This window comes from Oncorhynchus clarkii, chromosome 33 (genome assembly GCF_045791955.1).
Source record: "Oncorhynchus clarkii lewisi isolate Uvic-CL-2024 chromosome 33, UVic_Ocla_1.0, whole genome shotgun sequence".
Taxonomy (NCBI): domain Eukaryota; kingdom Metazoa; phylum Chordata; class Actinopteri; order Salmoniformes; family Salmonidae; genus Oncorhynchus; species Oncorhynchus clarkii.
The window spans coordinates 18490275-18515933 of record NC_092179.1 but is presented as its reverse complement, the minus strand read 5'-3'; the positions used below and the strand labels follow the sequence as shown (position 1 = coordinate 18515933).

The following is a 25659-nucleotide window of genomic DNA, read 5'->3' as shown; positions in this document are numbered from 1 at the left end:
GAGTCATTACAGGGTCAACATGCACTACATCAGGGATCAGCAACTAGAGTCATTACAGAGTCAACATGCATTACATCAGGGATCATCAACTAGAGTCATTACAGAGTCAACATGCACTACATCAGGGATCATCAACTAGAGTCATTTCAGAGTCAACATGCACTACATCAGGGATTATCAACTAGAGTCATTACAGAGTCAACATGCACTACATCAGGGATCAGCAACTAGAGTCAACATGCACTATATCAGAGATCAGCAACTAGAGTCAACATGCACTACATCAGGGATCATCAACTAGAGTCATTACAGGGTCAACATGCACTACATCAGGGATCATCAACTAGAGTCATTACAGAGTCAACATGCACTACATCACGGATCATCAACTAGAGTCATTACAGAGTCAACATGCACTACATAAGGGATCATCAACAAGAGTCATTACAGAGTCAACATGCACTACATCAGGGATCATCAACTAGAGTCAACATGCACTACATCAGGGATCATCAACTAGAGTCATTACAGAGTCAACATGCACTACATCAGAGATCATCAACTAGAGTCAACATGCACTACATCAGGGATGATCAACTAGAGTCATTACAGGGTCAACATGCACTACATCAGGGATCATCAACTAGAGTCATTACAGAGTCAACATGCATTACATCAGGGATCATCAACTAGAGTCATTACAGAGTCAACATGCACTACATCAGGGATCATCAACTAGAGTCATTTCAGAGTCAACATGCACTACATCAGGGATTATCAACTAGAGTCATTACAGAGTCAACATGCACTACATCAGGGATCATCAACTAGAGTCATTACAGAGTCAACATGCACTACATCAGGGATCAGCAACTAGAGTCAACATGCACTATATCAGAGATCAGCAACTAGAGTCAACATGCACTACATCAGGGATCATCAACTAGAGTCATTACAGGGTCAACATGCACTACATCAGGGATCATCAACTAGAGTCATTACAGAGTCAACATGCACTACATCACGGATCATCAACTAGAGTCATTACAGAGTCAACATGCACTACATCAGGGATCATCAACTAGAGTCATTACAGAGTCAACATGCACTACATCAGAGATCATCAACTAGAGTCAACATGCACTACATCAGGGATCATCAACTAGAGTCATTACAGAGTCAACATGCACTACATCAGAGATCATCAACTAGAGTCAACATGCACTACATCAGGGATGATCAACTAGAGTCATTACAGGGTCAACATGCACTACATCAGGGATCATCAACTAGAGTCACTAGAGAGTCAACATGCACTAAATTTGGGATCATCAACTTGAGTCATTACAGAGTCAACATGCACTACATCAGGAATCATCAACTAGAGTCAACATGCACTACTTCAGGGATCATAAACTAGAGTCATTACAGAGTCAACATGCACTACATCAGAGATCATCAACTAGAGTCAACATGCACTACATCAGGGATGATCAACTAGAGTCATTACAGGGTCAACATGCACTACATCTGGCTCCAAGATGGCGTAGCAGTAGGACGTGTTGTCGTGTTGTGTCCCTTGTATATATCGTATATATCGTTTGTTTTCGTGTTTTTCTTCGCATATCTTTAAAACATTTTGCTGAACATCAACTTCTTCTAAATACTCTCCTGCAACCCGCCTCACCCAACGTAGCTATTTTTCCTAAAGTATTTATATTTACTTCGGATCTGGAACCCCTCAACTGAAGCTAGCCAACTAACTACCAGCTTCAGCAAAACATTGCTAGCGGTCTTCAGCTAACCGGTCATCAGCTAACCTTTAGCTCGGAAAGCTCTCGCCAGTTCGAACAACGCGACTCTAACCAGAGCATAACGGACCTATTTATTTTTTTATTTTTATTTCTCATCCCCGGATTCCCACCGCAAACGGAACATTTTGAGCTCCTGGGCTACAATATCCGGACCCACGACCGGTCCATCGATGTCACCGCATGAAGAGGAATAAACAGACTCCCCCCATCGCGACGTCCCCAAAGGCTAACTCTCTAGCCCTTGCTATCTCCTTGCTTGCAAATTCGGCCTGCTAACTGCTAGCTTGTTTAGCCCGGTCCGCTAACTGCTACCGTGTTTAGCACTGTCTACTAACTGTTAGCTTGTTAGCACAGGCCTGCTAACCGTCTGAATCGCCGCGTCCCAAACACTCACTGAACCCATATTTACTTTCTATCCCTTTTCGATTTTTAATTTGTTTATACCTTCCGGTAACCTGCCTCACCCAATGTGATACGGAACCGCTATTATTTTTACATTTTTAGAACACACTCAAGAACCTCCAGAAGCTAACCAGCTAACTGGCTACAAGCTATTTAGTCATTGTTAGTTTTCTAACCTGGATAACACTCGCCAGTCCAGCTTCCCTGCCCCATCCACCGCTGCCCCCTGGACACTGATCACTTGGCTCCATAGCTGATGCATGCTGGACTGTCCATTAATCACGGTAATCCATTCTGCTTGTTTATGTTTTATCTGTCGGCCCCAGCCGCACTCAGGCTCTGTGTGTAGTTAATCCGACCCTCTCTGCCTAGTCAATCGCCATTCTACCTGCTGTTGTTGTGCTAGCTGATTAGCTGTTGTTGTCTCACCTACTGTTTTAGCTAGCTCTCCCAATTCAACACCTGTGATTACTGTATGCCTCGCTGTATGTCTCTCTCAAATGTCAATATGCCTTGTATACTGTTGTGCAGGTTAGTTATCATTGTTTTAGTTTACAATGGAGCCCCTAGTTCCACTCTTTATACCCCTGATACCTCCTTTGTCCCACCCCCAACACATGCGGTGACCTCACCCATTACAACCAGCATGTCCAGAGATACAACCTCTCTCATCATCACCCAGTGCCTGGGCTTACCTCCGCTGTACCGGCACCCCACCATACCCCTGTTTGCGCACTATGCCCTGAATATATTCTACCATGCCCAGAAACCTGCTCCTCTTATTCTCTGTCCCCAACGCCGTAGGCGACCAGTTTTGATAGCCTTCAGCCGCACCCTCATACTACTCCTTCTCTGTTCCGCGGGTGATGTGGAGGTAAACCCAGGCCCTGCATGTCCCCAGGCACCCTCATTTGTTGACGTCTGTGATCGAAAAAGCCTTGGTTTCATGCATGTCAACATCAGAAGCCTCCTCCCTAAGTTTGTCTTACTCACTGCTCTAGCACACTCTGCTAACCCTGATGTCCTTGCCGTGTCTGAATCCTGGCTCAGGAAGACCACCAAAAATTCTGAGATTTCCATACCCAACTATAACATCTTCCGTCAAGATAGAACTGCCAAAGGGAGAGGAGTTGCAGTCTACTGAAGAGATAGCCTGCAAAGTAATGTCATACTTTCCAGGTCCATACCCAAACAGTTCGAACTACTAATTTTGAAAATTACTCTCTCCAGAAATAAGTCTCTCACTGTTGCCGCCTGCTACCGACCCCCCTCAGCTCCCAGCTGTGCCCTGGACACCATTTGTGAATTGATCGCCCCCCATCTAGCTTCAGAGTTTGTTCTGTTAGGTGACCTAAACTGGGATATGCTTAACACCCCGGCAGTCCTACAATCTAAGCTAGATGCCCTCAATCTCACTCAAATCATCAAGGAACCCACCAGGTACAACCCTAACTCTGTAAACAAGGGCACCCTCATAGACGTCATCTTGACCAACTGGCCCTCCAAATACACCTCCGCTGTCTTCAACCAGGATCTCAGCGATCACTGCCTCATTGCCTGTATCCGCTACGGAGCCGCAGTCAAACGACCACCCCTCATCACTGTCAAACGCTCCCTAAAACACTTCTGTGAGCAGGCCTTTCTAATCGACCTGGCCCGGGTATCCTGGAAGGACATTGACCTCATCCCGTCAGTTGAGGATGCCTGGTCTTTCTTTAAAAGTAACTTCCTCACCATTTTAGATAAGCATGCTCCGTTCAAAAAATGCAGAACTAAGAACAGATATAGCCCCTGGTTCACTCCAGACCTGACTGCCCTCGACCAGCACAAAAACATCCTGTGGCGGACTGCACTAACATCGAATAGTCCCCGCGATATGCAACTGTTCAGGGAAGTCAGGAACCAATACACACAGTCAGTCAGGAAAGCTAAAGCCAACTTCTTCAGGCAGAAGTTTGCATCCTGTAGCTCCAACTCCAAAAAGTTCTGGGACACTGTGAAGTCCATGGATAACAAGAGCACCTCCTCCCAGCTGCCCACTGCACTGAGGCTAGGTAACACGGTCACCACCGATAAATCCATGATTATCGAAAACTTCAACAAGCATTTCTCAACGGCTGGCCATGCCTTCCGCCTGGCTACTCCAACCTCGGCCAACAGCTCCCCCCCCCCGCAGCTACTCGCCCAAGCCTCTCTAGGTTCTCCTTTACCCAAATCCAGATAGCAGATGTTCTGAAAGAGCTGCAAAACCTGGACCCGTACAAATCAGCTGGGCTTGACAATCTGGACCCTCTATTCCTGAAACTATCCGCCGCCATTGTCGCAACCCCTATTACCAGCCTGTTCAACCTCTCTTTCATATCGTCTGAGATCCCCAAGGATTGGAAAGCTGCCGCAGTCATCCCCCTCTTCAAAGGGGGCGACACCCTGGACCCAAACTGTTACAGACCTATATCCATCCTGCCCTGCCTATCTAAGGTCTTCGAAAGCCAAGTCAACAAACAGGTTACTGACCATCTCGAATCCCACCGTACCTTCTCCGCTGTGCAATCTGGTTTCCGAGCCGGTCACGGGTGTACCTCAGCCACGCTCAAGGTACTAAACGATATCATAACCGCCATCAATAAAAGACAGTACTGTGCAGCCGTCTTCATAGACCTTGCCAAGGCTTTCGACTCTGTCAATCACCGTATTCTTATCGGCAGACTCAGTAGCCTCGGTTTTTCCGATGACTGCCTTGCCTGGTTCACCAATTACTTTGCAGACAGAGTTCAGTGTGTCAAATCGGAGGGCATGCTGTCCGGTCCTCTGGCAGTCTCTATGGGGGTGCCACAGGGTTCAATTCTCGGGCCGACTCTTTTCTCTGTATATATCAATGATGTTTCTCATGCTGCGGGCGATTCCCTGATCCACCTCTACGCAGACGACACCATTCTATATACTTCCGGCCCGTCCTTGGACACTGTGCTATCTAACCTCCAAACGAGCTTCAATGCCATACAGCACTCCTTCCGTGGCCTCCAACTGCTCTTAAACGCTAGTAAAACCAAATGCATGCTTTTCAACCGTTCGCTGCCTGCACCCGCACGCCTGACCAGCATCACCACCCTGGATGGTTCCGACCTTGAATATGTGGACATCTATAAGTACCTAGGTGTCTGGCTAGACTCTAAACTCTCCTTCCAGACCCCTATCAAACATCTCCAATCGAAAATCAAATCAAGAGTCGGCTTTCTATTCCGCATCAAAGCCTCCTTCACTCACGCCGCCAAACTTACCCTAGTAAAACTGACTATCCTACCGATCCTCGACTTCGGCGATGTCATCTACAAAATTGCTTCCAACACTCTACTCAGCAAACTGGATGCAGTTTATCACAGTGCCATCCGTTTTGTCACTAAAGCACCTTATACCACCCACCACTGCGACTTGTATGCTCTAGTCGGCTGGCCCTCGCTACATATTCGTCGCCAGACCCACTGGCTCCAGGTCATCTACAAGTCCATGCTAGGTAAAGCTCCGCCTTATCTCAGTTCACTGGTTACGATGGCAACACCCATCCGTAGCACGCGCTCCAGCAGGTGTATCTCACTGATCATCCCTAAAGCCAACACCTCATTTGGCCGCCTTTCGTTCCAGTTCTCTGCTGCCTGTGACTGGAACGAATTGCAAAAATCGCTGAAGTTGGAGACTTTTATCTCCCTCACCAACTTCAAACATCTGCTATCTGAGCAGCTAACCGATCGCTGCAGCTGTACATAGTCTATTGGTAAATAGCCCACCCATTTTCACCTACCTCATCCCCATACTGTTTTTATTTATTTATTTTTCTGCTCTTTTGCACACCAATATCTCTACCTGTACATAACCATCTGATCATTTATCACTCCAGTGTTAATCTGCATAATTGTAATTATTTGCCTACCTTCTCATGCCTTTTGCACACAATGTATATATAGACTCCCCTTTTTTCTACTGTGTTATTGACTTGTTAATTGTTTACTCCATGTGTAACTCTGTGTTGTCTGTTCACACTGCTATGCCTTATCTTGGCCAGGTCGCAGTTGCAAATGAGAACTTGTTCTCAACTAGCCTACCTGGTTAAATAACGGTGAAATAAAAAAAAAAAACATCAGGGATCATCAACTAGAGTCCTTACAGAGTCAACATGCACTACATCAGGGATCATCAACTAGAGTCATTACAGAGTCAACATGCACTACATCAGGGATCATCAACTAGAGTAATTTCAGAGTCAACATGCACTACATCAGGGATCATCAACTAGAGTCATTACAGAGTCAACATGCACTACATCAGGGATCATCAACTAGAGTCATTACAGAGTCAACATGCACTACATCAGGGATCAGCAACTAGAGTCAACATGCACTATATCAGAGATCAGCAACTAGAGTCAACATGCACTACATCAGGGATCATCAACTAGAATCATTACAGAATCAACATGCACTACATCAGGGATCATCAACTAGAGTCATTACAGAGTCAACATGCACTACATCAGGGACCATCAACTAGAGTCATTACAGAGTCAACATGCACTACATCAGAGATCATCAACTAGAGTCAACATGCACTAAATCAGGGATGATCAACTAGAGTCATTACAGGGTCAACATGCACTACATCAGGGATCATCAACTAGAGTCATTACAGAGTCAACATGCACTACATCACGGATCATCAACTAGAGTCATTACAGAGTCAACATGCACTAAATAAGGGATCATCAACTAGAGTCATTACAGAGTCAACATGCACTACATCAGGGATCATCAACTAGAGTCATTACAGAGCCAACATGCACTACATCAGGGATCATCAACTAGAGACATTACAGAGTCAACATGCACTACATTAGAGATCATCAACTAGAGTCATTACAGAGTCAACATGCACTACATCAGAGATCATCAACTAGAGTCAACATGCACTACATCAGGGATGATCAACTAGAGTCATTACAGGGTCAACATGCACTACATCAGGGATCATCAACTAGAGTCACTAGAGAGTCAACATGCACTAAATTTGGGATCATCAACTAGAGTCATTACAGAGTCAACATGCACTAGATCAGGGATCATCAACCAGAGTCATTACAGAGTCAACATGCACTACATCAGGGATGATCAGCTAGAGTCATTACAGGGTCAACATGCACTACATCAGGGATCATCAACTAGAGTCATTACAGAGTCAACATGCACTACATCAGGGACCATCAACTAGAGTCATTACAGAGTCAACATGCACTAGATCAGGGATCATCAACTAGAGTCCTTACAGAGTCAACATGCACTAGATCAGGAATCATCAACTAGAGTCATTACAGTGTCAACATGCACTAGATCAGGGATCATCAACCAGAGTTATTACAGAGTCAACATGCACTACATCAGAGATCATCAACTAGAGTCAACATGTACTACATCAGGGATCATCAACTAGAATCATTACAGAGTCAACATGCAATACATCAGGGATCATCAACTAGAGTCATTACAGAGTCAACATGCACTACATCAGGGATCATCAACTAGAGTCATTACAGAGTCAACATGCACTAGATCAGGGATCATCAACTAGAGTCAACATGCACTACATCAGGGATCATCAACTAGAGTCATTACAGAGTCAACATAAACTAGATCAGAGATCATCAACCATAGTCATTACTGATGCACTACATCAGGGATCATCAACTAGAGTCATTACAGAGTCAACACGCTTTACATCAGGGATCATCAACTAGAGTCATTACAGAGTCAACATGCACTAGATCAGGGATAATCAACTAGAGTCAACATGCACTACATCAGGGATCATCAACTAGAGTCATTACAGAGTCAATATGCACTACATCAGGGATCATCAACTAGAGTCATTACAGAGTCAACATGCACTAGATCAGGGATAATCAACTAGAGTCAACATGCACTACATCAGGGATCAACAACTAGAGTCATTACAGAGTCAACATGCACTACATAAGGAATCAACAACTAGAGTCATTACAGAGTCAACATGCACTACATCAGGGATCATCAACTAGAGTCATTACAGAGTTAACATGCACTACATCAGGGATCATCAACTAGAGTCATTACAGAGTCAACATGCACTAGATCAGGGATAATCAACTAGAGTCAACATGCACTACATCAGGGATCAACAACTAGAGTCATTACAGAGTCAACATGCACTACATAAGGAATCAACAACTAGAGTCATTACAGAGTCAACATGCACTACATCAGGGATCATCAACTAGAGTCAACATGCACTACATCAGGGATCATCAACTAGAGTCATTACAGAGTCAACATGCACTACATCAGGGATCATCAACTAGAGTCATTACAGAGTCAACATGCACTACATCAGGGATCATCAACTAGAGTAATTACAGAGTCACATTGCACTACATCAGGGATCATCAACTAGAGTCATTACAGAGTCAACATGCACTACATCAGGGATCATCAACTAGAGTCATTACAGAGTCAACATGCACTACATCAGGGATCATCAACTAGAATCAACATGAACTACATCAGGGATCTTCAACTAGAGTCCTTACAGAGTCAACATGCACTACATCGGGGATCATCAACTAGATTCATTACAGAGTCAACATGCAATAGATCAGGGATCATCAACTAGAGTCATTACAGAGTCAACATGCACTACATCAGGGATCATCAACTAGAGTCAACATGCACTACATCAGGGATCATCAACTAGTGTCAACATGCACTACATCAGGGATCATCAACTAGAGTCAACATGCACTACATCAGGGATCATCAACTAGAGTCATTTCAGAGTCAACATGCACTACATCAGGGATCCGCAACTAGAGTCAACATGCACTATATCAGAGATCAGCAACTAGAGTCAACATGCACTACATCAGGGATCATCAACTAGAGTCATTACAGGGTCAACATGCACTACATCAGGGATCATCAACTAGAGTCATTACAGAGTCAACATGCACTACATCACGGATCATCAACTAGAGTCATTACAGAGTCAACATGCACTACATCAGGGATCATCAACCAGAGTCATTACAGAGTCAACATGCACTACATCAGAGATCATCAACTAGAGTCAACATGCACTACATCAGGGATCATAAACTAGAGTCATTACAGAGTCAACATGCACTACATCAGAGATCATCAACTAGAGTCAACATGCACTACATCAGGGATGATCAACTAGAGTCATTACAGGGTCAACATGCACTACATCAGGGATCAGGGATCATCAACTAGAGTCACTAGAGAGTCAACATGCACTAAATTTGGGATCATCAACTTGAGTCATTACAGAGTCAACATGCACTACATCAGGAATCATCAACTAGAGTCAACATGCACTACTTCAGGGATCATAAACTAGAGTCATTACAGAGTCAACATGCACTACATCAGAGATCATCAACTAGAGTCAACATGCACTACATCAGGGATGATCAACTAGAGTCATTACAGGGTCAACATGCACTACATCTGGCTCCAAGATGGCGTAGCAGTAGGACGTGTTGTCGTGTTGTGTCCCTTGTATATATCGTATATATCGTTTGTTTTCGTTTTTTTCTTCGCATATCTTTAAAACATTTTGCCGAACATCAACTTCTTCTAAATACTCTCCTGCAACCCGCCTCACCCAACGTAGCTATTTTTCCTAAAGTATTTATATTTACTTCGGATCTGGAACCCCTCAACTGAAGCTAGCCAACTAACTACCAGCTTCAGCAAAACATTGCTAGCGGTCTTCAGCTAACCGGTCATCAGCTAACCTTTAGCTCGGAAAGCTCTCGCCAGTTCGAACAACGCGACTCTAACCAGAGCATAACGGACCTATTTATTTTTTTATTTTTATTTCTCATCCCCGGATTCCCACCGCAAACGGAACATTTTGAGCTCCTGGGCTACAATATCCGGACCCACGACCGGTCCATCGATGTCACCGCATGAAGAGGAATAAACAGACTCCCCCCATCGCGACGTCCCCAAAGGCTAACTCTCTAGCCCTTGCTATCTCCTTGCTTGCAAATTCGGCCTGCTAACTGCTAGCTTGTTTAGCCCGGTCCGCTAACTGCTACCGTGTTTAGTACTGTCTACTAACTGTTAGCTTGTTAGCACAGGCCTGCTAACCGTCTGAATCGCCGCGTCCCAAACACTCACTGAACCCATATTTACTTTCTATCCCTTTTCGATTTTTAATTTGTTTATACCTTCCGGTAACCTGCCTCACCCAATGTGATACGGAACCGCTATTATTTTTACATTTTTAGAACACACTCAAGAACCTCCAGAAGCTAACCAGCTAACTGGCTACAAGCTATTTAGTCATTGTTAGTTTTCTAACCTGGATAACACTCGCCAGTCCAGCTTCCCTGCCCCATCCACCGCTGCCCCCTGGACACTGATCACTTGGCTCCATAGCTGATGCATGCTGGACTGTCCATTAATCACGGTAATCCATTCTGCTTGTTTATGTTTTATCTGTCGGCCCCAGCCGCACTCAGGCTCTGTGTGTAGTTAATCCGACCCTCTCTGCCTAGTCAATCGCCATTCTACCTGCTGTTGTTGTGCTAGCTGATTAGCTGTTGTTGTCTCACCTACTGTTTTAGCTAGCTCTCCCAATTCAACATCTGTGATTACTGTATGCCTCGCTGTATGTCTCTCTCAAATGTCAATATGCCTTGTATACTGTTGTGCAGGTTAGTTATCATTGTTTTAGTTTACAATGGAGCCCCTAGTTCCACTCTTTATACCCCTGATACCTCCTTTGTCCCACCCCCAACACATGCGGTGACCTCACCCATTACAACCAGCATGTCCAGAGATACAACCTCTCTCATCATCACCCAGTGCCTGGGCTTACCTCCGCTGTACCGGCACCCCACCATACCCCTGTTTGCGCACTATGCCCTGAATATATTCTACCATGCCCAGAAACCTGCTCCTCTTATTCTCTGTCCCCAACGCCGTAGGCGACCAGTTTTGATAGCCTTCAGCCGCACCCTCATACTACTCCTTCTCTGTTCCGCGGGTGATGTGGAGGTAAACCCAGGCCCTGCATGTCCCCAGGCACCCTCATTTGTTGACGTCTGTGATCGAAAAAGCCTTGGTTTCATGCATGTCAACATCAGAAGCCTCCTCCCTAAGTTTGTCTTACTCACTGCTCTAGCACACTCTGCTAACCCTGATGTCCTTGCCGTGTCTGAATCCTGGCTCAGGAAGACCACCAAAAATTCTGAGATTTCCATACCCAACTATAACATCTTCCGTCAAGATAGAACTGCCAAAGGGAGAGGAGTTGCAGTCTACTGCAGAGATAGCCTGCAAAGTAATGTCATACTTTCCAGGTCCATACCCAAACAGTTCGAACTACTAATTTTGAAAATTACTCTCTCCAGAAATAAGTCTCTCACTGTTGCCGCCTGCTACCGACCCCCCTCAGCTCCCAGCTGTGCCCTGGACACCATTTGTGAATTGATCGCCCCCCATCTAGCTTCAGAGTTTGTTCTGTTAGGTGACCTAAACTGGGATATGCTTAACACCCCGGCAGTCCTACAATCTAAGCTAGATGCCCTCAATCTCACTCAAATCATCAAGGAACCCACCAGGTACAACCCTAACTCTGTAAACAAGGGCACCCTCATAGACGTCATCTTGACCAACTGGCCCTCCAAATACACCTCCGCTGTCTTCAACCAGGATCTCAGCGATCACTGCCTCATTGCCTGTATCCACTACGGAGCCGCAGTCAAACGACCACCCCTCATCACTGTCAAACGCTCCCTAAAACACTTCTGTGAGCAGGCCTTTCTAATCGACCTGGCCCGGGTATCCTGGAAGGACATTGACCTCATCCCGTCAGTTGAGGATGCCTGGTCTTTCTTTAAAAGTAACTTCCTCACCATTTTAGATAAGCATGCTCCGTTCAAAAAATGCAGAACTAAGAACAGATATAGCCCCTGGTTCACTCCAGACCTGACTGCCCTCGACCAGCACAAAAACATCCTGTGGCGGACTGCACTAACATCGAATAGTCCCCGCGATATGCAACTGTTCAGGGAAGTCAGGAACCAATACACACAGTCAGTCAGGAAAGCTAAAGCCAACTTCTTCAGGCAGAAGTTTGCATCCTGTAGCTCCAACTCCAAAAAGTTCTGGGACACTGTGAAGTCCATGGAGAACAAGAGCACCTCCTCCCAGCTGCCTACTGCACTGAGGCTAGGTAACACGGTCACCACCGATAAATCCATGATTATCGAAAACTTCAACAAGCATTTCTCAACGGCTGGCCATGCCTTCCGCCTGGCTACTCCAACCTCGGCCAACAGCTCCCCCCCCCCGCAGCTACTCGCCCAAGCCTCTCCAGGTTCTCCTTTACCCAAATCCAGATAGCAGATGTTCTGAAAGAGCTGCAAAACCTGGACCCGTACAAATCAGCTGGGCTTGACAATCTGGGCCCTCTATTCCTGAAACTATCCGCCGCCATTGTCGCAACCCCTATTACCAGCCTGTTCAACCTCTCTTTCATATCGTCTGAGATCCCCAAGGATTGGAAAGCTGCCGCAGTCATCCCCCTCTTCAAAGGGGGCGACACCCTGGACCCAAACTGTTACAGACCTATATCCATCCTGCCCTGCCTATCTAAGGTCTTCGAAAGCCAAGTCAACAAACAGGTCACTGACCATCTCGAATCCCACCGTACCTTCTCCGCTGTGCAATCTGGTTTCCGAGCCGGTCACGGGTGTACCTCAGCCACGCTCAAGGTACTAAACGATATCATAACCGCCATCGATAAAAGACAGTACTGTGCAGCCGTCTTCATAGACCTTGCCAAGGCTTTCGACTCTGTCAATCACCGTATTCTTATCGGCAGACTCAGTAGCCTCGGTTTTTCGGATGACTGCCTTGCCTGGTTCACCAATTACTTTGCAGACAGAGTTCAGTGTGTCAAATCGGAGGGCATGCTATCCGGTCCTCTGGCAGTCTCTATGGGGGTGCCACAGGGTTCAATTCTCGGGCCGACTCTTTTCTCTGTATATATCAATGATGTTTCTCATGCTGCGGGCGATTCCCTGATCCACCTCTACGCAGACGACACCATTCTATATACTTCCGGCCCGTCCTTGGACACTGTGCTATCTAACCTCCAAACGAGCTTCAATGCCATACAGCACTCCTTCCGTGGCCTCCAACTGCTCTTAAACGCTAGTAAAACCAAATGCATGCTTTTCAACCGTTCGCTGCCTGCACCCGCACGCCTGACCAGCATCACCACCCTGGATGGTTCCGACCTTGAATATGTGGACATCTATAAGTACCTAGGTGTCTGGCTAGACTCTAAACTCTCCTTCCAGACCCATATCAAACATCTCCAATCGAAAATCAAATCAAGAGTCGGCTTTCTATTCCGCATCAAAGCCTCCTTCACTCACGCCGCCAAACTTACCCTAGTAAAACTGACTATCCTACCGATCCTCGACTTCGGCGATGTCATCTACAAAATTGCTTCCAACACTCTACTCAGCAAACTGGATGCAGTTTATCACAGTGCCATCCGTTTGTCACTAAAGCACCTTATACCACCCACCACTGCGACTTGTATGCTCTAGTCGGCTGGCCCTCGCTACATATTCGTCGCCAGACCCACTGGCTCCAGGTCATCTACAAGTCCATGCTAGGTAAAGCTCCGCCTTATCTCAGTTCACTGGTTACGATGGCAACACCCATCCGTAGCACGCGCTCCAGCAGGTGTATCTCACTGATCATCCCTAAAGCCAACACCTCATTTGGCCGCCTTTCGTTCCAGTTCTCTGCTGCCTGTGACTGGAACTAATTGCAAAAATCGCTGAAGTTGGAGACTTTTATCTCCCTCACCAACTTCAAACATCTGCTATCTGAGCAGCTAACCGATCGCTGCAGCTGTACATAGTCTATTGGTAAATAGCCCACCCATTTTCACCTACCTCATCCCCATACTGTTTTTATTTATTTATTTTTCTGCTCTTTTGCACACCAATATCTCTACCTGTACATAACCATCTGATCATTTATCACTCCAGTGTTAATCTGCATAATTGTAATTATTTGCCTACCTTCTCATGCCTTTTGCACACAATGTATATATAGACTCCCCTTTTTTCTACTGTGTTATTGACTTGTTAATTGTTTACTCCATGTGTAACTCTGTGTTGTCTGTTCACACTGCTATGCCTTATCTTGGCCAGGTCGCAGTTGCAAATGAGAACTTGTTCTCAACTAGCCTACCTGGTTAAATAACGGTGAAATAAAAAAATAAAAACATCAGGGATCATCAACTAGAGTCCTTACAGAGTCAACATGCACTACATCAGGGATCATCAACTAGAGTCATTACAGAGTCAACATGCACTACATCAGGGATCATCAACTAGAGTAATTTCAGAGTCAACATGCACTACATCAGGGATCATCAACTAGAGTCATTACAGAGTCAACATGCACTACATCAGGGATCATCAACTAGAGTCATTACAGAGTCAACATGCACTACATCAGGGATCAGCAACTAGAGTCAACATGCACTATATCAGAGATCAGCAACTAGAGTCAACATGCACTACATCAGGGATCATCAACTAGAATCATTACAGAATCAACATGCACTACATCAGGGATCATCAACTAGAGTCATTACAGAGTCAACATGCACTACATCAGGGACCATCAACTAGAGTCATTACAGAGTCAACATGCACTACATCAGAGATCATCAACTAGAGTCAACATGCACTACATCAGGGATGATCAACTAGAGTCATTACAGGGTCAACATGCACTACATCAGGGATCATCAACTAGAGTCATTACAGAGTCAACATGCACTACATCACGGATCATCAACTAGAGTCATTACAGAGTCAACATGCACTACATCAGGGATCAACAACTAGAGTCATTACAGAGTCAACATGCACTACATCAGGGATCATCAACTAGAGTCATTACAGAGTCAACATGCACTACATCAGGGATCATCAACTAGAGTCATTACAGAGTTAACATGCACTACATCAGGGATCATCAACTAGAGTCATTACAGAGTCAACATGCACTAGATCAGGGATAATCAACTAGAGTCAACATGCACTACATCAGGGATCAACAACTAGAGTCATTACAGAGTCAACATGCACTACATAAGGAATCAACAACTAGAGTCATTACAGAGTCAACATGCACTACATCAGGGATCATCAACTAGAGTCATTACAGAGTCAACATGCACTACATCAGGGATCATCAACTAGAGTAATTACAGAGTCACATTGCACTACATCAGGGATCATCAACTAGAGTCATTACAGAGTCAACATGCACTACATCAGGGATCATCAACTAGAGTCATTACAGAGTCAACATGCACTACATCAGGGATCATCAACTAGAATCAACATGAACCACATCAGGGATCATCAACTAGAGTCCTTACAGAGTCAACATGCACTACATCGGGGATCATCAACTAGATTCATTACAGAGTCAACATGCAATAGATCAGGGATCATCAACTAGAGTCATTACAGAGTCAACATGCACTACATCAGGGATCATCAACTAGAGTCAACATGCACTACATCAGGGATCATCAACTAGTGTCAACATGCACTACATCAGGGATCATCAACTAGAGTCAACATGTACTACATCAGGGATCATCAACTAGAGTCCTTACAGAGTCAACATGCACTACATCAGAGATCATCAACTAGATTCATTACAGAGTCAACATGCACTACATCAGGGATCATCAACTAGAGTCAACATGCACTACATTAGGGATCATCAACTAGAGTCAACATGCACTACACCAGGGATCATCAACTAGAGTCCTTACATAGTCAACATGCACTACATCAGGGATCATCAACTAGAGTCATTACAGAGTCATCGTGCACTACATCAGGGATCATCAACTAGTCATTACAGAGTCAACATGCACTACATCAGGGATCATCAACTAGAGTCCTTACAGAGTCAACATGCACTATATCAGGGATCATCAACTAGATTCATTACAGAGTCAACATGCACTACATCAGGGATCATCAACTAGATTCATTACAGAGTCAACATGTACTACATCAGGGCTCATCAACTAGAGTCCTTACAGAGTCAACATGCACTACATCGGGGATCATCAACTAGAGTCATTACAGAGTCAACATGCACTACATCAGGGATCATCAACTAGATTCATTACAGAGTCAACATGCACTACATCAGGGATCATCAACTAGATTCATTACAGAGTCAACATGCACTACATCAGGGATCATCAACTAGATGCATTACAGAGTCAACATGCACTAGATTAGGGATCATCAACTAGAGTCATTACAGAGTCAACATGCACTACATCAGGGATCATCAACTAGAGTCAACATGCACTACATCAGGGATCATCAACTAGAGTCAACATGCACTACATCAGGGATCATCAACTAGAGTCCTTACAGAGTCAACATGCACTACATCAGGGATCATCAACTAGAGTTGTTACAGAGTCAACATGCACTACATCAGGGATCATCAACTAGAGTCAACATGCACTACATCAGGGATCATCAACTAGAGTTGTTACAGAGTCAACATGCACTACATCAGGGATCATCAACTAGAGTCATTACAGAGTCAACATGCACTACATCAGGGATCATCAACTAGAGTCATTACAGAGTCAACATGCACTACATCAGAGATCATCAACTAGAGTCATTACAGAGTCAACATGCACTACATCAGGGATCATCAACTAGAATCAACATGCACTACATCAGGGATCATCAACTAGAGTCATTACAGAGTCAACATGCACTACATCGGGGATCATCAACTAGATTCATTACAGAGTCAACATGCATTAGATCAGGGATCATCAACTAGATTCATTACAGAGTCAACATGCACTACATCAGGGATCATCAACTAGAGTCATTACAGAGTCAACATGCACTACATCAGGGACCATCAACTAGAGTCATTACAGAGTCAACATGCACTACATTAGGGATCATCAACTAGAGTCATTACAGAGTCAACATGCACTACATCAGGGATCAGCAACTAGAGTCATTACAGAGTCAACATGCACTACATCAGGGATCATCAACTAGAGTCAACATACACTACATCAGGGATCATCAACTAGAGTCAACATGCAATACATCAGGGATCAACAACTAGAGTCAACATGCACTACATCAGGGATCATCAACTAGAGTCCTTACAGAGTCAACATGCACTACATCAGGGATCATCAACTAGATTCATTACAGAGTCAACATGCACTACATCAGGGATCATCAACTAGAGTCATTACAGAGTCAACATGGACTACATCAGGGATCATCAACTAGAGTCAACATGCACTACATCAGGGATCATCAACTAGAGTCAACATGTACTACATCAGGGATCATCAACTAGAGTCCTTACAGAGTCAACATGCACTACATCAGAGATAATCAACTAGATTCATTACAGAGTCAACATGCACTAGATCAGGGATCATCAACTAGATTCATTACAGAGTCAACATGCACTACATCAGGGATCATCAACTAGAGTCAACATGCACTACATTAGGGATCATCAACTAGAGTCAACATGCACTACATCAGGGATCATCAACTAGAGTACTTACATAGTCAACATGCACTACATCAGGGATCATCAACTAGAGTCATTACAGAGTCATCGTGCACTACATCAGGGATCATCAACTAGTCATTACAGAGTCAACATGCACTACGTCAGGGATCATCAACTAGAGTCCTTACAGAGTCAACATGCACTATATCAGGGATCATCAACTAGATTCATTACAGAGTCAACATGCACTACATCAGGGATCATCAACTAGATTCATTACAGAGTCAACATGCACTACATCAGGGATCATCAACTAGAGTCCTTACAGAGTCAACATGCACTACATCGGGGATCATCAACTAGAGTCATTACAGAGTCAACATGCACTACATCAGGGATCATCAACTAGATTCATTACAGAGTCAACATGCACTACATCAGGGATCATCAACTAGATGCATTACAGAGTCAACATGCACTAGATTAGGGATCATCAACTAGAGTCATTACAGAGTCAACATGCACTACATCAGGGATCATCAACTAGAGTCAACATGCACTACATCAGGGATCATCAACTAGAGTCAACATGCACTACATCAGGGATCATCAACTAGAGTCAACATGCACTACATCAGGGATCATCAACTAGAGTCCTTACAGAGTCAACATGCACTACATCAGGGATCATCAACTAGAGTTGTTACAGAGTCAACATGCACTACATCAGGGATCATCAACTAGAGTCATTACAGAGTCAACATGCACTAGATCAGGGATCATCAACTAGAGTCATTACAGAGTCAACATGCACTACATCAGGGATCATCAACTAGAGTCATTACAGAGTCAACATACACTACATCAGGGATCATCAACTAGAGTCATTACAGAGTCAACATACACTACATCAGGGATCATCAACTAGAGTCATTACAGAGTCAACACGCACTAGATCAGGGATCATCAACTAGATTCAGCCGCGGCACATTATTTTCTGACGCGGATGGTCGGGGGGCTGGATCATAATTGGAAATAATTTGTAGACTGCAAATGAAACGCTAGAAGCCCAAACAGATATAATGTTTGACTAAAACAATCATTTCAAACCTTGCTTACTTTTGTTTACGATTACGTGTCTCTCTATTATGAGTGTGAATACTTGGGAACAGATTTCCTAAATGAAAATTACTTGGAGCTGATTACCTGGTGTTTTTACAGTCTTTTATGTCCAACAAAAAAACAACAACAACAACAACAAAAAATATATATATATTTTTTATTCTCAGAAAATTTGGGCGGTGCAAAAAAAAACACCAAATTGGTCCCGTGGGCTGCCAGTTGGGGAACCCTGCACTACATGATCTCCCTGCACTGTCTACTGTTTGCTCTGCCTTGGTAGGAGCTGAAACCACTCACACACTGTTTCAGTTAGACATCAAGGAGCTGCCAGGAACCCTTTCATGCCACATAATCCCCACCCCCACCTGATAACCATCCTTCCCTAGTAATAACACTATCCTCCATAGTGCTGCTGCTGTCTTGGGCTCTATGGACTACCCAGGGTGTAGAGAGCTGTAGAGAGGTTAGGGTGTGCAGACTGGAGTTCCAGCCCAGCACTAACACACCTGACTAAACTCATCACGGTTTTGATTAGTACCTGTATTTAGATTAGAGACCCATGATTCAGACACACAGGGGAATATGCAGGTTAGCTTTATGAATGGGGGGAAGTGGAGTGGACACTCCTGTGTGTAGTACAGTAGCCAACATCTATCATCCCTCCTTCCTTCCAGCTGTTCATCCGTCCATAAGTAAGGTGCCATGACAGGGCACATCCTGGACGGCTAGAGGTGTGAGTCTGAGCTGCTGTCTGGACTAACACCTGGTTCTGTCTCAGACAGTCCTGTCTGTCTCTGTACACACACACACACACACACACACACACACACACACACACACACACACACACACACACACACACACACACACACACACACACACACACACACACACACACACACACACACACACACACACACACACACACAAAAGCCCTCCTCAATCCCTCCTCACCTCTCCCCTGGTACAGGGGTAAGCTCCAGAGTATTTGGAGGTGCAGGGGGCCCTGTCCAGCACTGCCTTTCCCTCCTTCAGTCCAAAGGTGGCGCTACAGTTCCTGGCGTAGTACCGCAATATCTTCCAGGTCTGCCCGAAGTCCTGCGAGCGCTCCAGGGTCATGGCGGTAGGGCGGGGCGAGCGGAACACCATGATCAGGTGGGTGAAGATGAATTCTGCCTCCAGATCCAGCTGCAGAGTCTCAGACTCCACTTCCACGGACGACTGCCACCAGGTGTTGGGGTGGCGGAAGAAGGAGTCGGCCATGGCTGCAGCCAGGTGGGCCTGCAGGGGGAGGGCCGCATTGCACTCCCCACACCTGGCCGGGGGGCAGGGCACTGTGGAGGAGGAGGGGTCAGAGTAGGAGCAGTAGGGCTCGGTGCCCTTGTAGCCACATACGGTCTGGGTCAGGACCCTGCGACCTAGCGCCAGATTGCCCATTCGGGGGTTACACGCCTGGCTCTCACAGCGAGCGGCTACCCCCCCTACACGACCCAAATCTATAGGAAGAGAGATAGGACAGGTTATAGGAGATGGACGAGGATCTCTTGTGTATTTAATCTAAACTTGAAGATAAACGTTTAAACTTGAATGCTTCAGTGTGGACTTTGACAGAGATCAATTTTTGGGCAGCTATGGGAGGAGGATGTGCACTCCAGACGAGTTCCAGATGCATTGGGTGTGGGATGTAAGAACACCTTCTGGGGTACACTGCCATCTTTAAGAGCCCTTTCCACGGCCAACATGCACACAGGGGAACGGGGGTTTCATGTTTTTATATAACACAACAATTCTGTTTATAATGTTGGCAGGTATTCAAAATAGATTTTTGGCAGTCAACAATGAATGGTAGCTCACAGTAGCCTTCATTGTTATGGGTCTTTTGAGGTTATTACATAGTTATAAAAACATATCGGTATATTTGTGTTTCGTTTGAAAACATTCTACATTATAGAGAAAATCTCAGTGATATCATGAGACACGAGTTTCACCTCCATACAAATAGAATGTTGACCCGAGGTGGTCAACAGAGCGGAGCGTAAGGAAATACTTTTGTCACCGTTGCTGCACTTGTCAGGCGTATTGTTCTCAGACAGCGGGAACGCTACATTGTTGCACACAATGAAAACACTGCCTATGAATTGAATTCGATTAGAAGCAGGGTTTTTTTTCAAGAAAAAATACAAACCTGCAAGAAGCCCAGATAGTCCAGTACAGGTAAAAACAGCAAACAAAGTCCACATCATAGTTCCGACCCAAAAGCAAGTGTTCCCAAGAAGAGGTTAGGCTATGAGATACCTAGAGAGAAGCCTTGTGAATAGGCAACGCGACACCTCGTTGGTGTTATTCAAGTGGCAAATAGATGGAAGATTTCATCCTCCGAATGTAAAGCCAAGGTTCAAAGCCAGTATAGTCTTTACTTTCCCTTTTTCAATAACAATCAGATATGATCAAAGAAGAACAAAGACCCCAGTTTGACAACACAGCCGGTTCAGACACCCAGGGAAAAGTATTCCATTATTCCACATTACTTCTGCAAAAGCCGAGGACTGATTTGCGTTCTTTCGTATTCGCCGGGACCTTCTACCTTACAGTTAATTTGCTTGCTAATAGCCTGAAGATAAACTGTGAATCTACTATGGAATACAGAGAGAGTGACAGCGGGCTTGCGGCTCCGCCCCGTCTCTTTGCATTTTTCTCTTTAAAGGAACATTCTTGGTCGTCAGGATCCAGTTAGTGTCAGGTCAGAGCTGGCACGCTGTGGTCATCCAAACCTCTCCAATCCACAGACACTTATCCGGATAACAAAAAAAAATACGGTAAAGTTTATTGACACATCGTTTAAACAAAACAAAGGAACACAGAATAACAAAACCCAGGGTCCAGAATTAATGAGGCTCGTGAGCTGAACAGGATCCAAATTTGTAATAATTGACCCCTTTTAGAAAGGAGACTCTAACCGCGTTTCCAACCAACCTTTTTAGGCGAATAAAGTAGGCCTATATGTCCGATTAAAAAATGACAACAAACCTGATGGAAACAGCTCATTTTGTCGGTAAAATATAAGGTTGGATATTTTTGTGTAGGTAAATGTATTATGCGAGAATTAAGGTAGAAACGCGTTTATGCCCAAATATTGATATAACTATCATATCGAAGTAAACTTGGAGTCACGGAATGACATGTTTATGTGGTCATCCTACTACGACTCGGGAAAACATACAGTTTATTAGGCTACAGATGAAATAAAGGAGGATGAACTTCACAGGGTGGTGAAAGTGCAAGGTGGTAAGCTTGATGCTCCTTTCCAATAAATATCGAGGATCTTATTCTGGTGATTTGATGAATCCATGCTTGGCTGCCGTTTGACAAATTAAAACAATCTCAATTTTGGCCATAATAATCTTATCATGTAGACTGTACCCACAACTGTATCTGCTAGCTGGAACAGATAGAGCGCACGTGCCTATACCAGAGTGGGCACATTCGCTATATAACACATGTTTTGTGACATCAGTAGAGTTGAAAATACAATGGAAACCCATTTAACTTTAAAAATGTTAATCTGTTACACGTGAATTTAAACGCAACAGTTATTTGTATGTGCACTATGTCATCACACACAGACGTAGCACAAGTCAATTTGATGAAAACACATCAAATGCGCATATTTTATTTATGCATATTTTTGAATATTCACAAAAAAATATGTTATCAATTGGATGGAAACCTAGCTAGTGACTCACTTTAAACTAAAGTAACTGCCCAGTGTTTCCAGATTTCAACGAAATATGACTTATAATAACTTACAATATGAGTTAAATAGTTTTCCTTCCAAGATTTTGTATTAATTATGCTAAAAATCAGCTTTTCTGTGTTGGAATGGTGTGGGCTTACCCCAAAAACAGAATGGTGTGTGTGCACTGGGCATTATAAATATTCACGGAAGTAGACTGGAATGGCCAACTCATCCTCCTCTAGAAGAGGATAGGCCAGCTCATCCTCCTCAGGGAGATGACGTCATGTTATATGAGGAAATAGCAAGCATTTTTTAAACATCTGTTTAAAATACAAATTTGAGGTTGGGGTTTTGAAGGGTTTTTTCTCCAATTTATGCTTTGGCCACAAATATGAGTGTAGGAGGAGTCAAAGAGATTAATATTAACTTTAAAATTGAGATTTTCACTGGGCACTTACTTTAAAATTGTGGAGTTTGAGGGCCTCCTGAGTGACACAATGGTCTAAGGCACTGCATCGCAGTGCTAGAGACGTCACTACAGACCTGGCTTCGATCCCAGGCTGTATCACAACCGTCTGTGATCGGGAGTCCCATAGGGCGGCGCACAATTGGCCCAGCATTTCCCGGGTTAGGGGAGGGTTTGGCCGGGCAGGCTTTACTTGGATCATCGTGCTCTAGCGACTCCTTGTGGCGGGCTGGGCGCCTGCAGGCTGACTTTGGTCATCAGTTGAATTGTGTTTCCTCCGACACATTGGTGCGACTGGCTTCCTGGTTAAGCGGGTGTGTGTTATGAAGCAAGGTTTGGCGGGTAATGTTTCGGAGGACGCATGACTGGACCTTTGCCTCCCAAGCCTGTTGGGGAGTTGCAGCGAAGAGACATGATCGAAATTGGGGAGAAAAGGGGGTAAAATACAACAACAAAAGAGTTTGGTCACTTGGCTAAACACACTTCTGCATGGGCCATGTTGACAATATGCTACTGATGGCCTATCCCAACAAAATCCCAGCTAATTGGAGTGGAATGCAAGCCAATTGAGATTTATTAACTGATCCATATTACGCAGTACCAATATATTAATGAACTACCCTGCCCTATGCAGAGAAGATTATACCAGGGGTTGGCCTTTAAATTCCTTGATTAATTTTTAATAGCCTACCAAATTCTTGTTTCCGTTTCCAAAGGACTCCTAAAGGGATACTTTGGAATTTTGGCAAAGAGTTCCCCAGAGTCAGACGAACCCGTGGATACCATTTTTAGGTCTCTGTGTCCATTATGAAGAAAGTAAGAGGATAGCTTTGCGAGCCAATGCTAACTTGCGTTAGCGCAATAACTGGAAGTCTATGGGTATCTGCAAGTTATAAACTTCCTTCAAACTGCACGCAGAGACATAGAAATGGTATCCACGGGTTCATGTGACTCAGGGGAAGTCGATAAAGGGCATTGCCAAAATATCCCTTTAGTAATGACAGCAATAAATCTTATGTAGGCCTAATATTATAGGCCCAATCTCAATAATAATATAACTTCTCATCTTGTCGTTAGGCCTATATGATAGTGTAGTTGGTGACAGCACTGCTGGGGATATGGGGTTTGATTGTAGCATATTCTCTCTCTGCAGTAGATTACAAATATTGTGAAATTTGAACGAAATCAATAACAAACCGTTTCTGTGTACATGCTGCCCTCGTGTGGTCAGTGCTGGTGATGAGCATTATACAGTAGTACAGTAAAGTCATGGAGCTGCATTGGTATTCAGGAATGATGTGGGGCTCTGACTCTCAATGCCCCCTCCCCTTCCTCCATTAGCTCAGTGATCTCCTGCTCTAATTCTTTGATAGGCCCTCAACCCGCCTCTTCTCTGCTGCTTTCCACTTCACCTCAATGAGCCCAGCATGGCTCCTCTCTATGGAGCACACCAGAGCCGACCTGCATACTGTCTAATATCTCTCATTCTCTGTTTTGCTGAGCGCTCTAGTTCTCCTGGATTATATCCTGCACTTGTGTTCCCATCTTCCCCATGAGTCTTCCTCCCTGCATATCTATTACACAGAAGACAATGGGACATGTCTGTGTTATCCTATGTCATGCATGCAGCAGCTCATGATTAGTGATAATTTATCTATCCTTTAACAGTATAAGAGTTTTCCCATGATACATACCTAGGTGTATGTTTGTCCATACACACATACACACACACACACACACACACACACACACACACACACACACACACACACACACACACACACCTGAACATGCTCACACAAACATATTAATATTGATGTAAGGACATCAGTATTTCAGCAACAAAGAGGGTTTTGTGTAATTTCAGAGGAATTTCCACTGAAACCATCCCTTGCTGTTGGAAGTATTATTCATGATCTCAAGTTCAAACTTGCAAAATGGTTTAGTAACAGTCGAACGCTTCAAGACAGAAAAATGAATGAGAGCATTCTCCAGACTGGCAGTGCATAAAGAGAGCTGCCAGATAGACCCAGATATGACAGTCTACCTCTATGCCATAAGTTCTTCATGCAATTCCAGACAAAATGTATTCATAAAGAAACATTTTATTTGAAATGAAATACAGATTTAAAATCTTGTTTCAAATGTTTTAATTAAATGACAATTACCTTGGACACCAGTGGTTTCCATTGATGGTCACTCCTCCTGGGGCATGGCCGAAGACTGGGTTTTGTCTTGAAAACATACATTTGTTTATTTGCTGCGTTACATAGAAATTAGGAAAGCTTTATCTAGGTAGATTACATCCATTGATAGCAAATAAGTTACATCATAGCCCAAAGATTTTGGGGAAGTGGACCGTGGTGCAATACTCAACACGATAACCACTATAACCGCCAGAGGGCGCCACTGCCCCATAGGTGT

At 44.4% G+C, this 25659-nt stretch overlaps 1 protein-coding gene across 1 annotated transcript in view; it reads right to left on the bottom strand.

The window, feature by feature from the left end:
- The window catches only part of LOC139392746 (netrin-4-like), a 60813-nt gene extending 39206 nt beyond the window's left edge, over nucleotides 1-21607 (bottom strand). Inside the window, exons 1-2 of the mRNA XM_071140965.1 lie at nucleotides 21219-21607; nucleotides 19988-20529 (exon numbers count right to left, since the gene is read on the bottom strand). Of these exons, the coding sequence (XP_070997066.1) occupies nucleotides 19988-20529; nucleotides 21219-21276 (600 nt within the window). The 5' untranslated portion in view covers nucleotides 21277-21607. The remainder of the gene's footprint in view (nucleotides 1-19987; nucleotides 20530-21218) is intronic.
- Between the last annotated feature and the right edge of the window lie 4052 nt (nucleotides 21608-25659).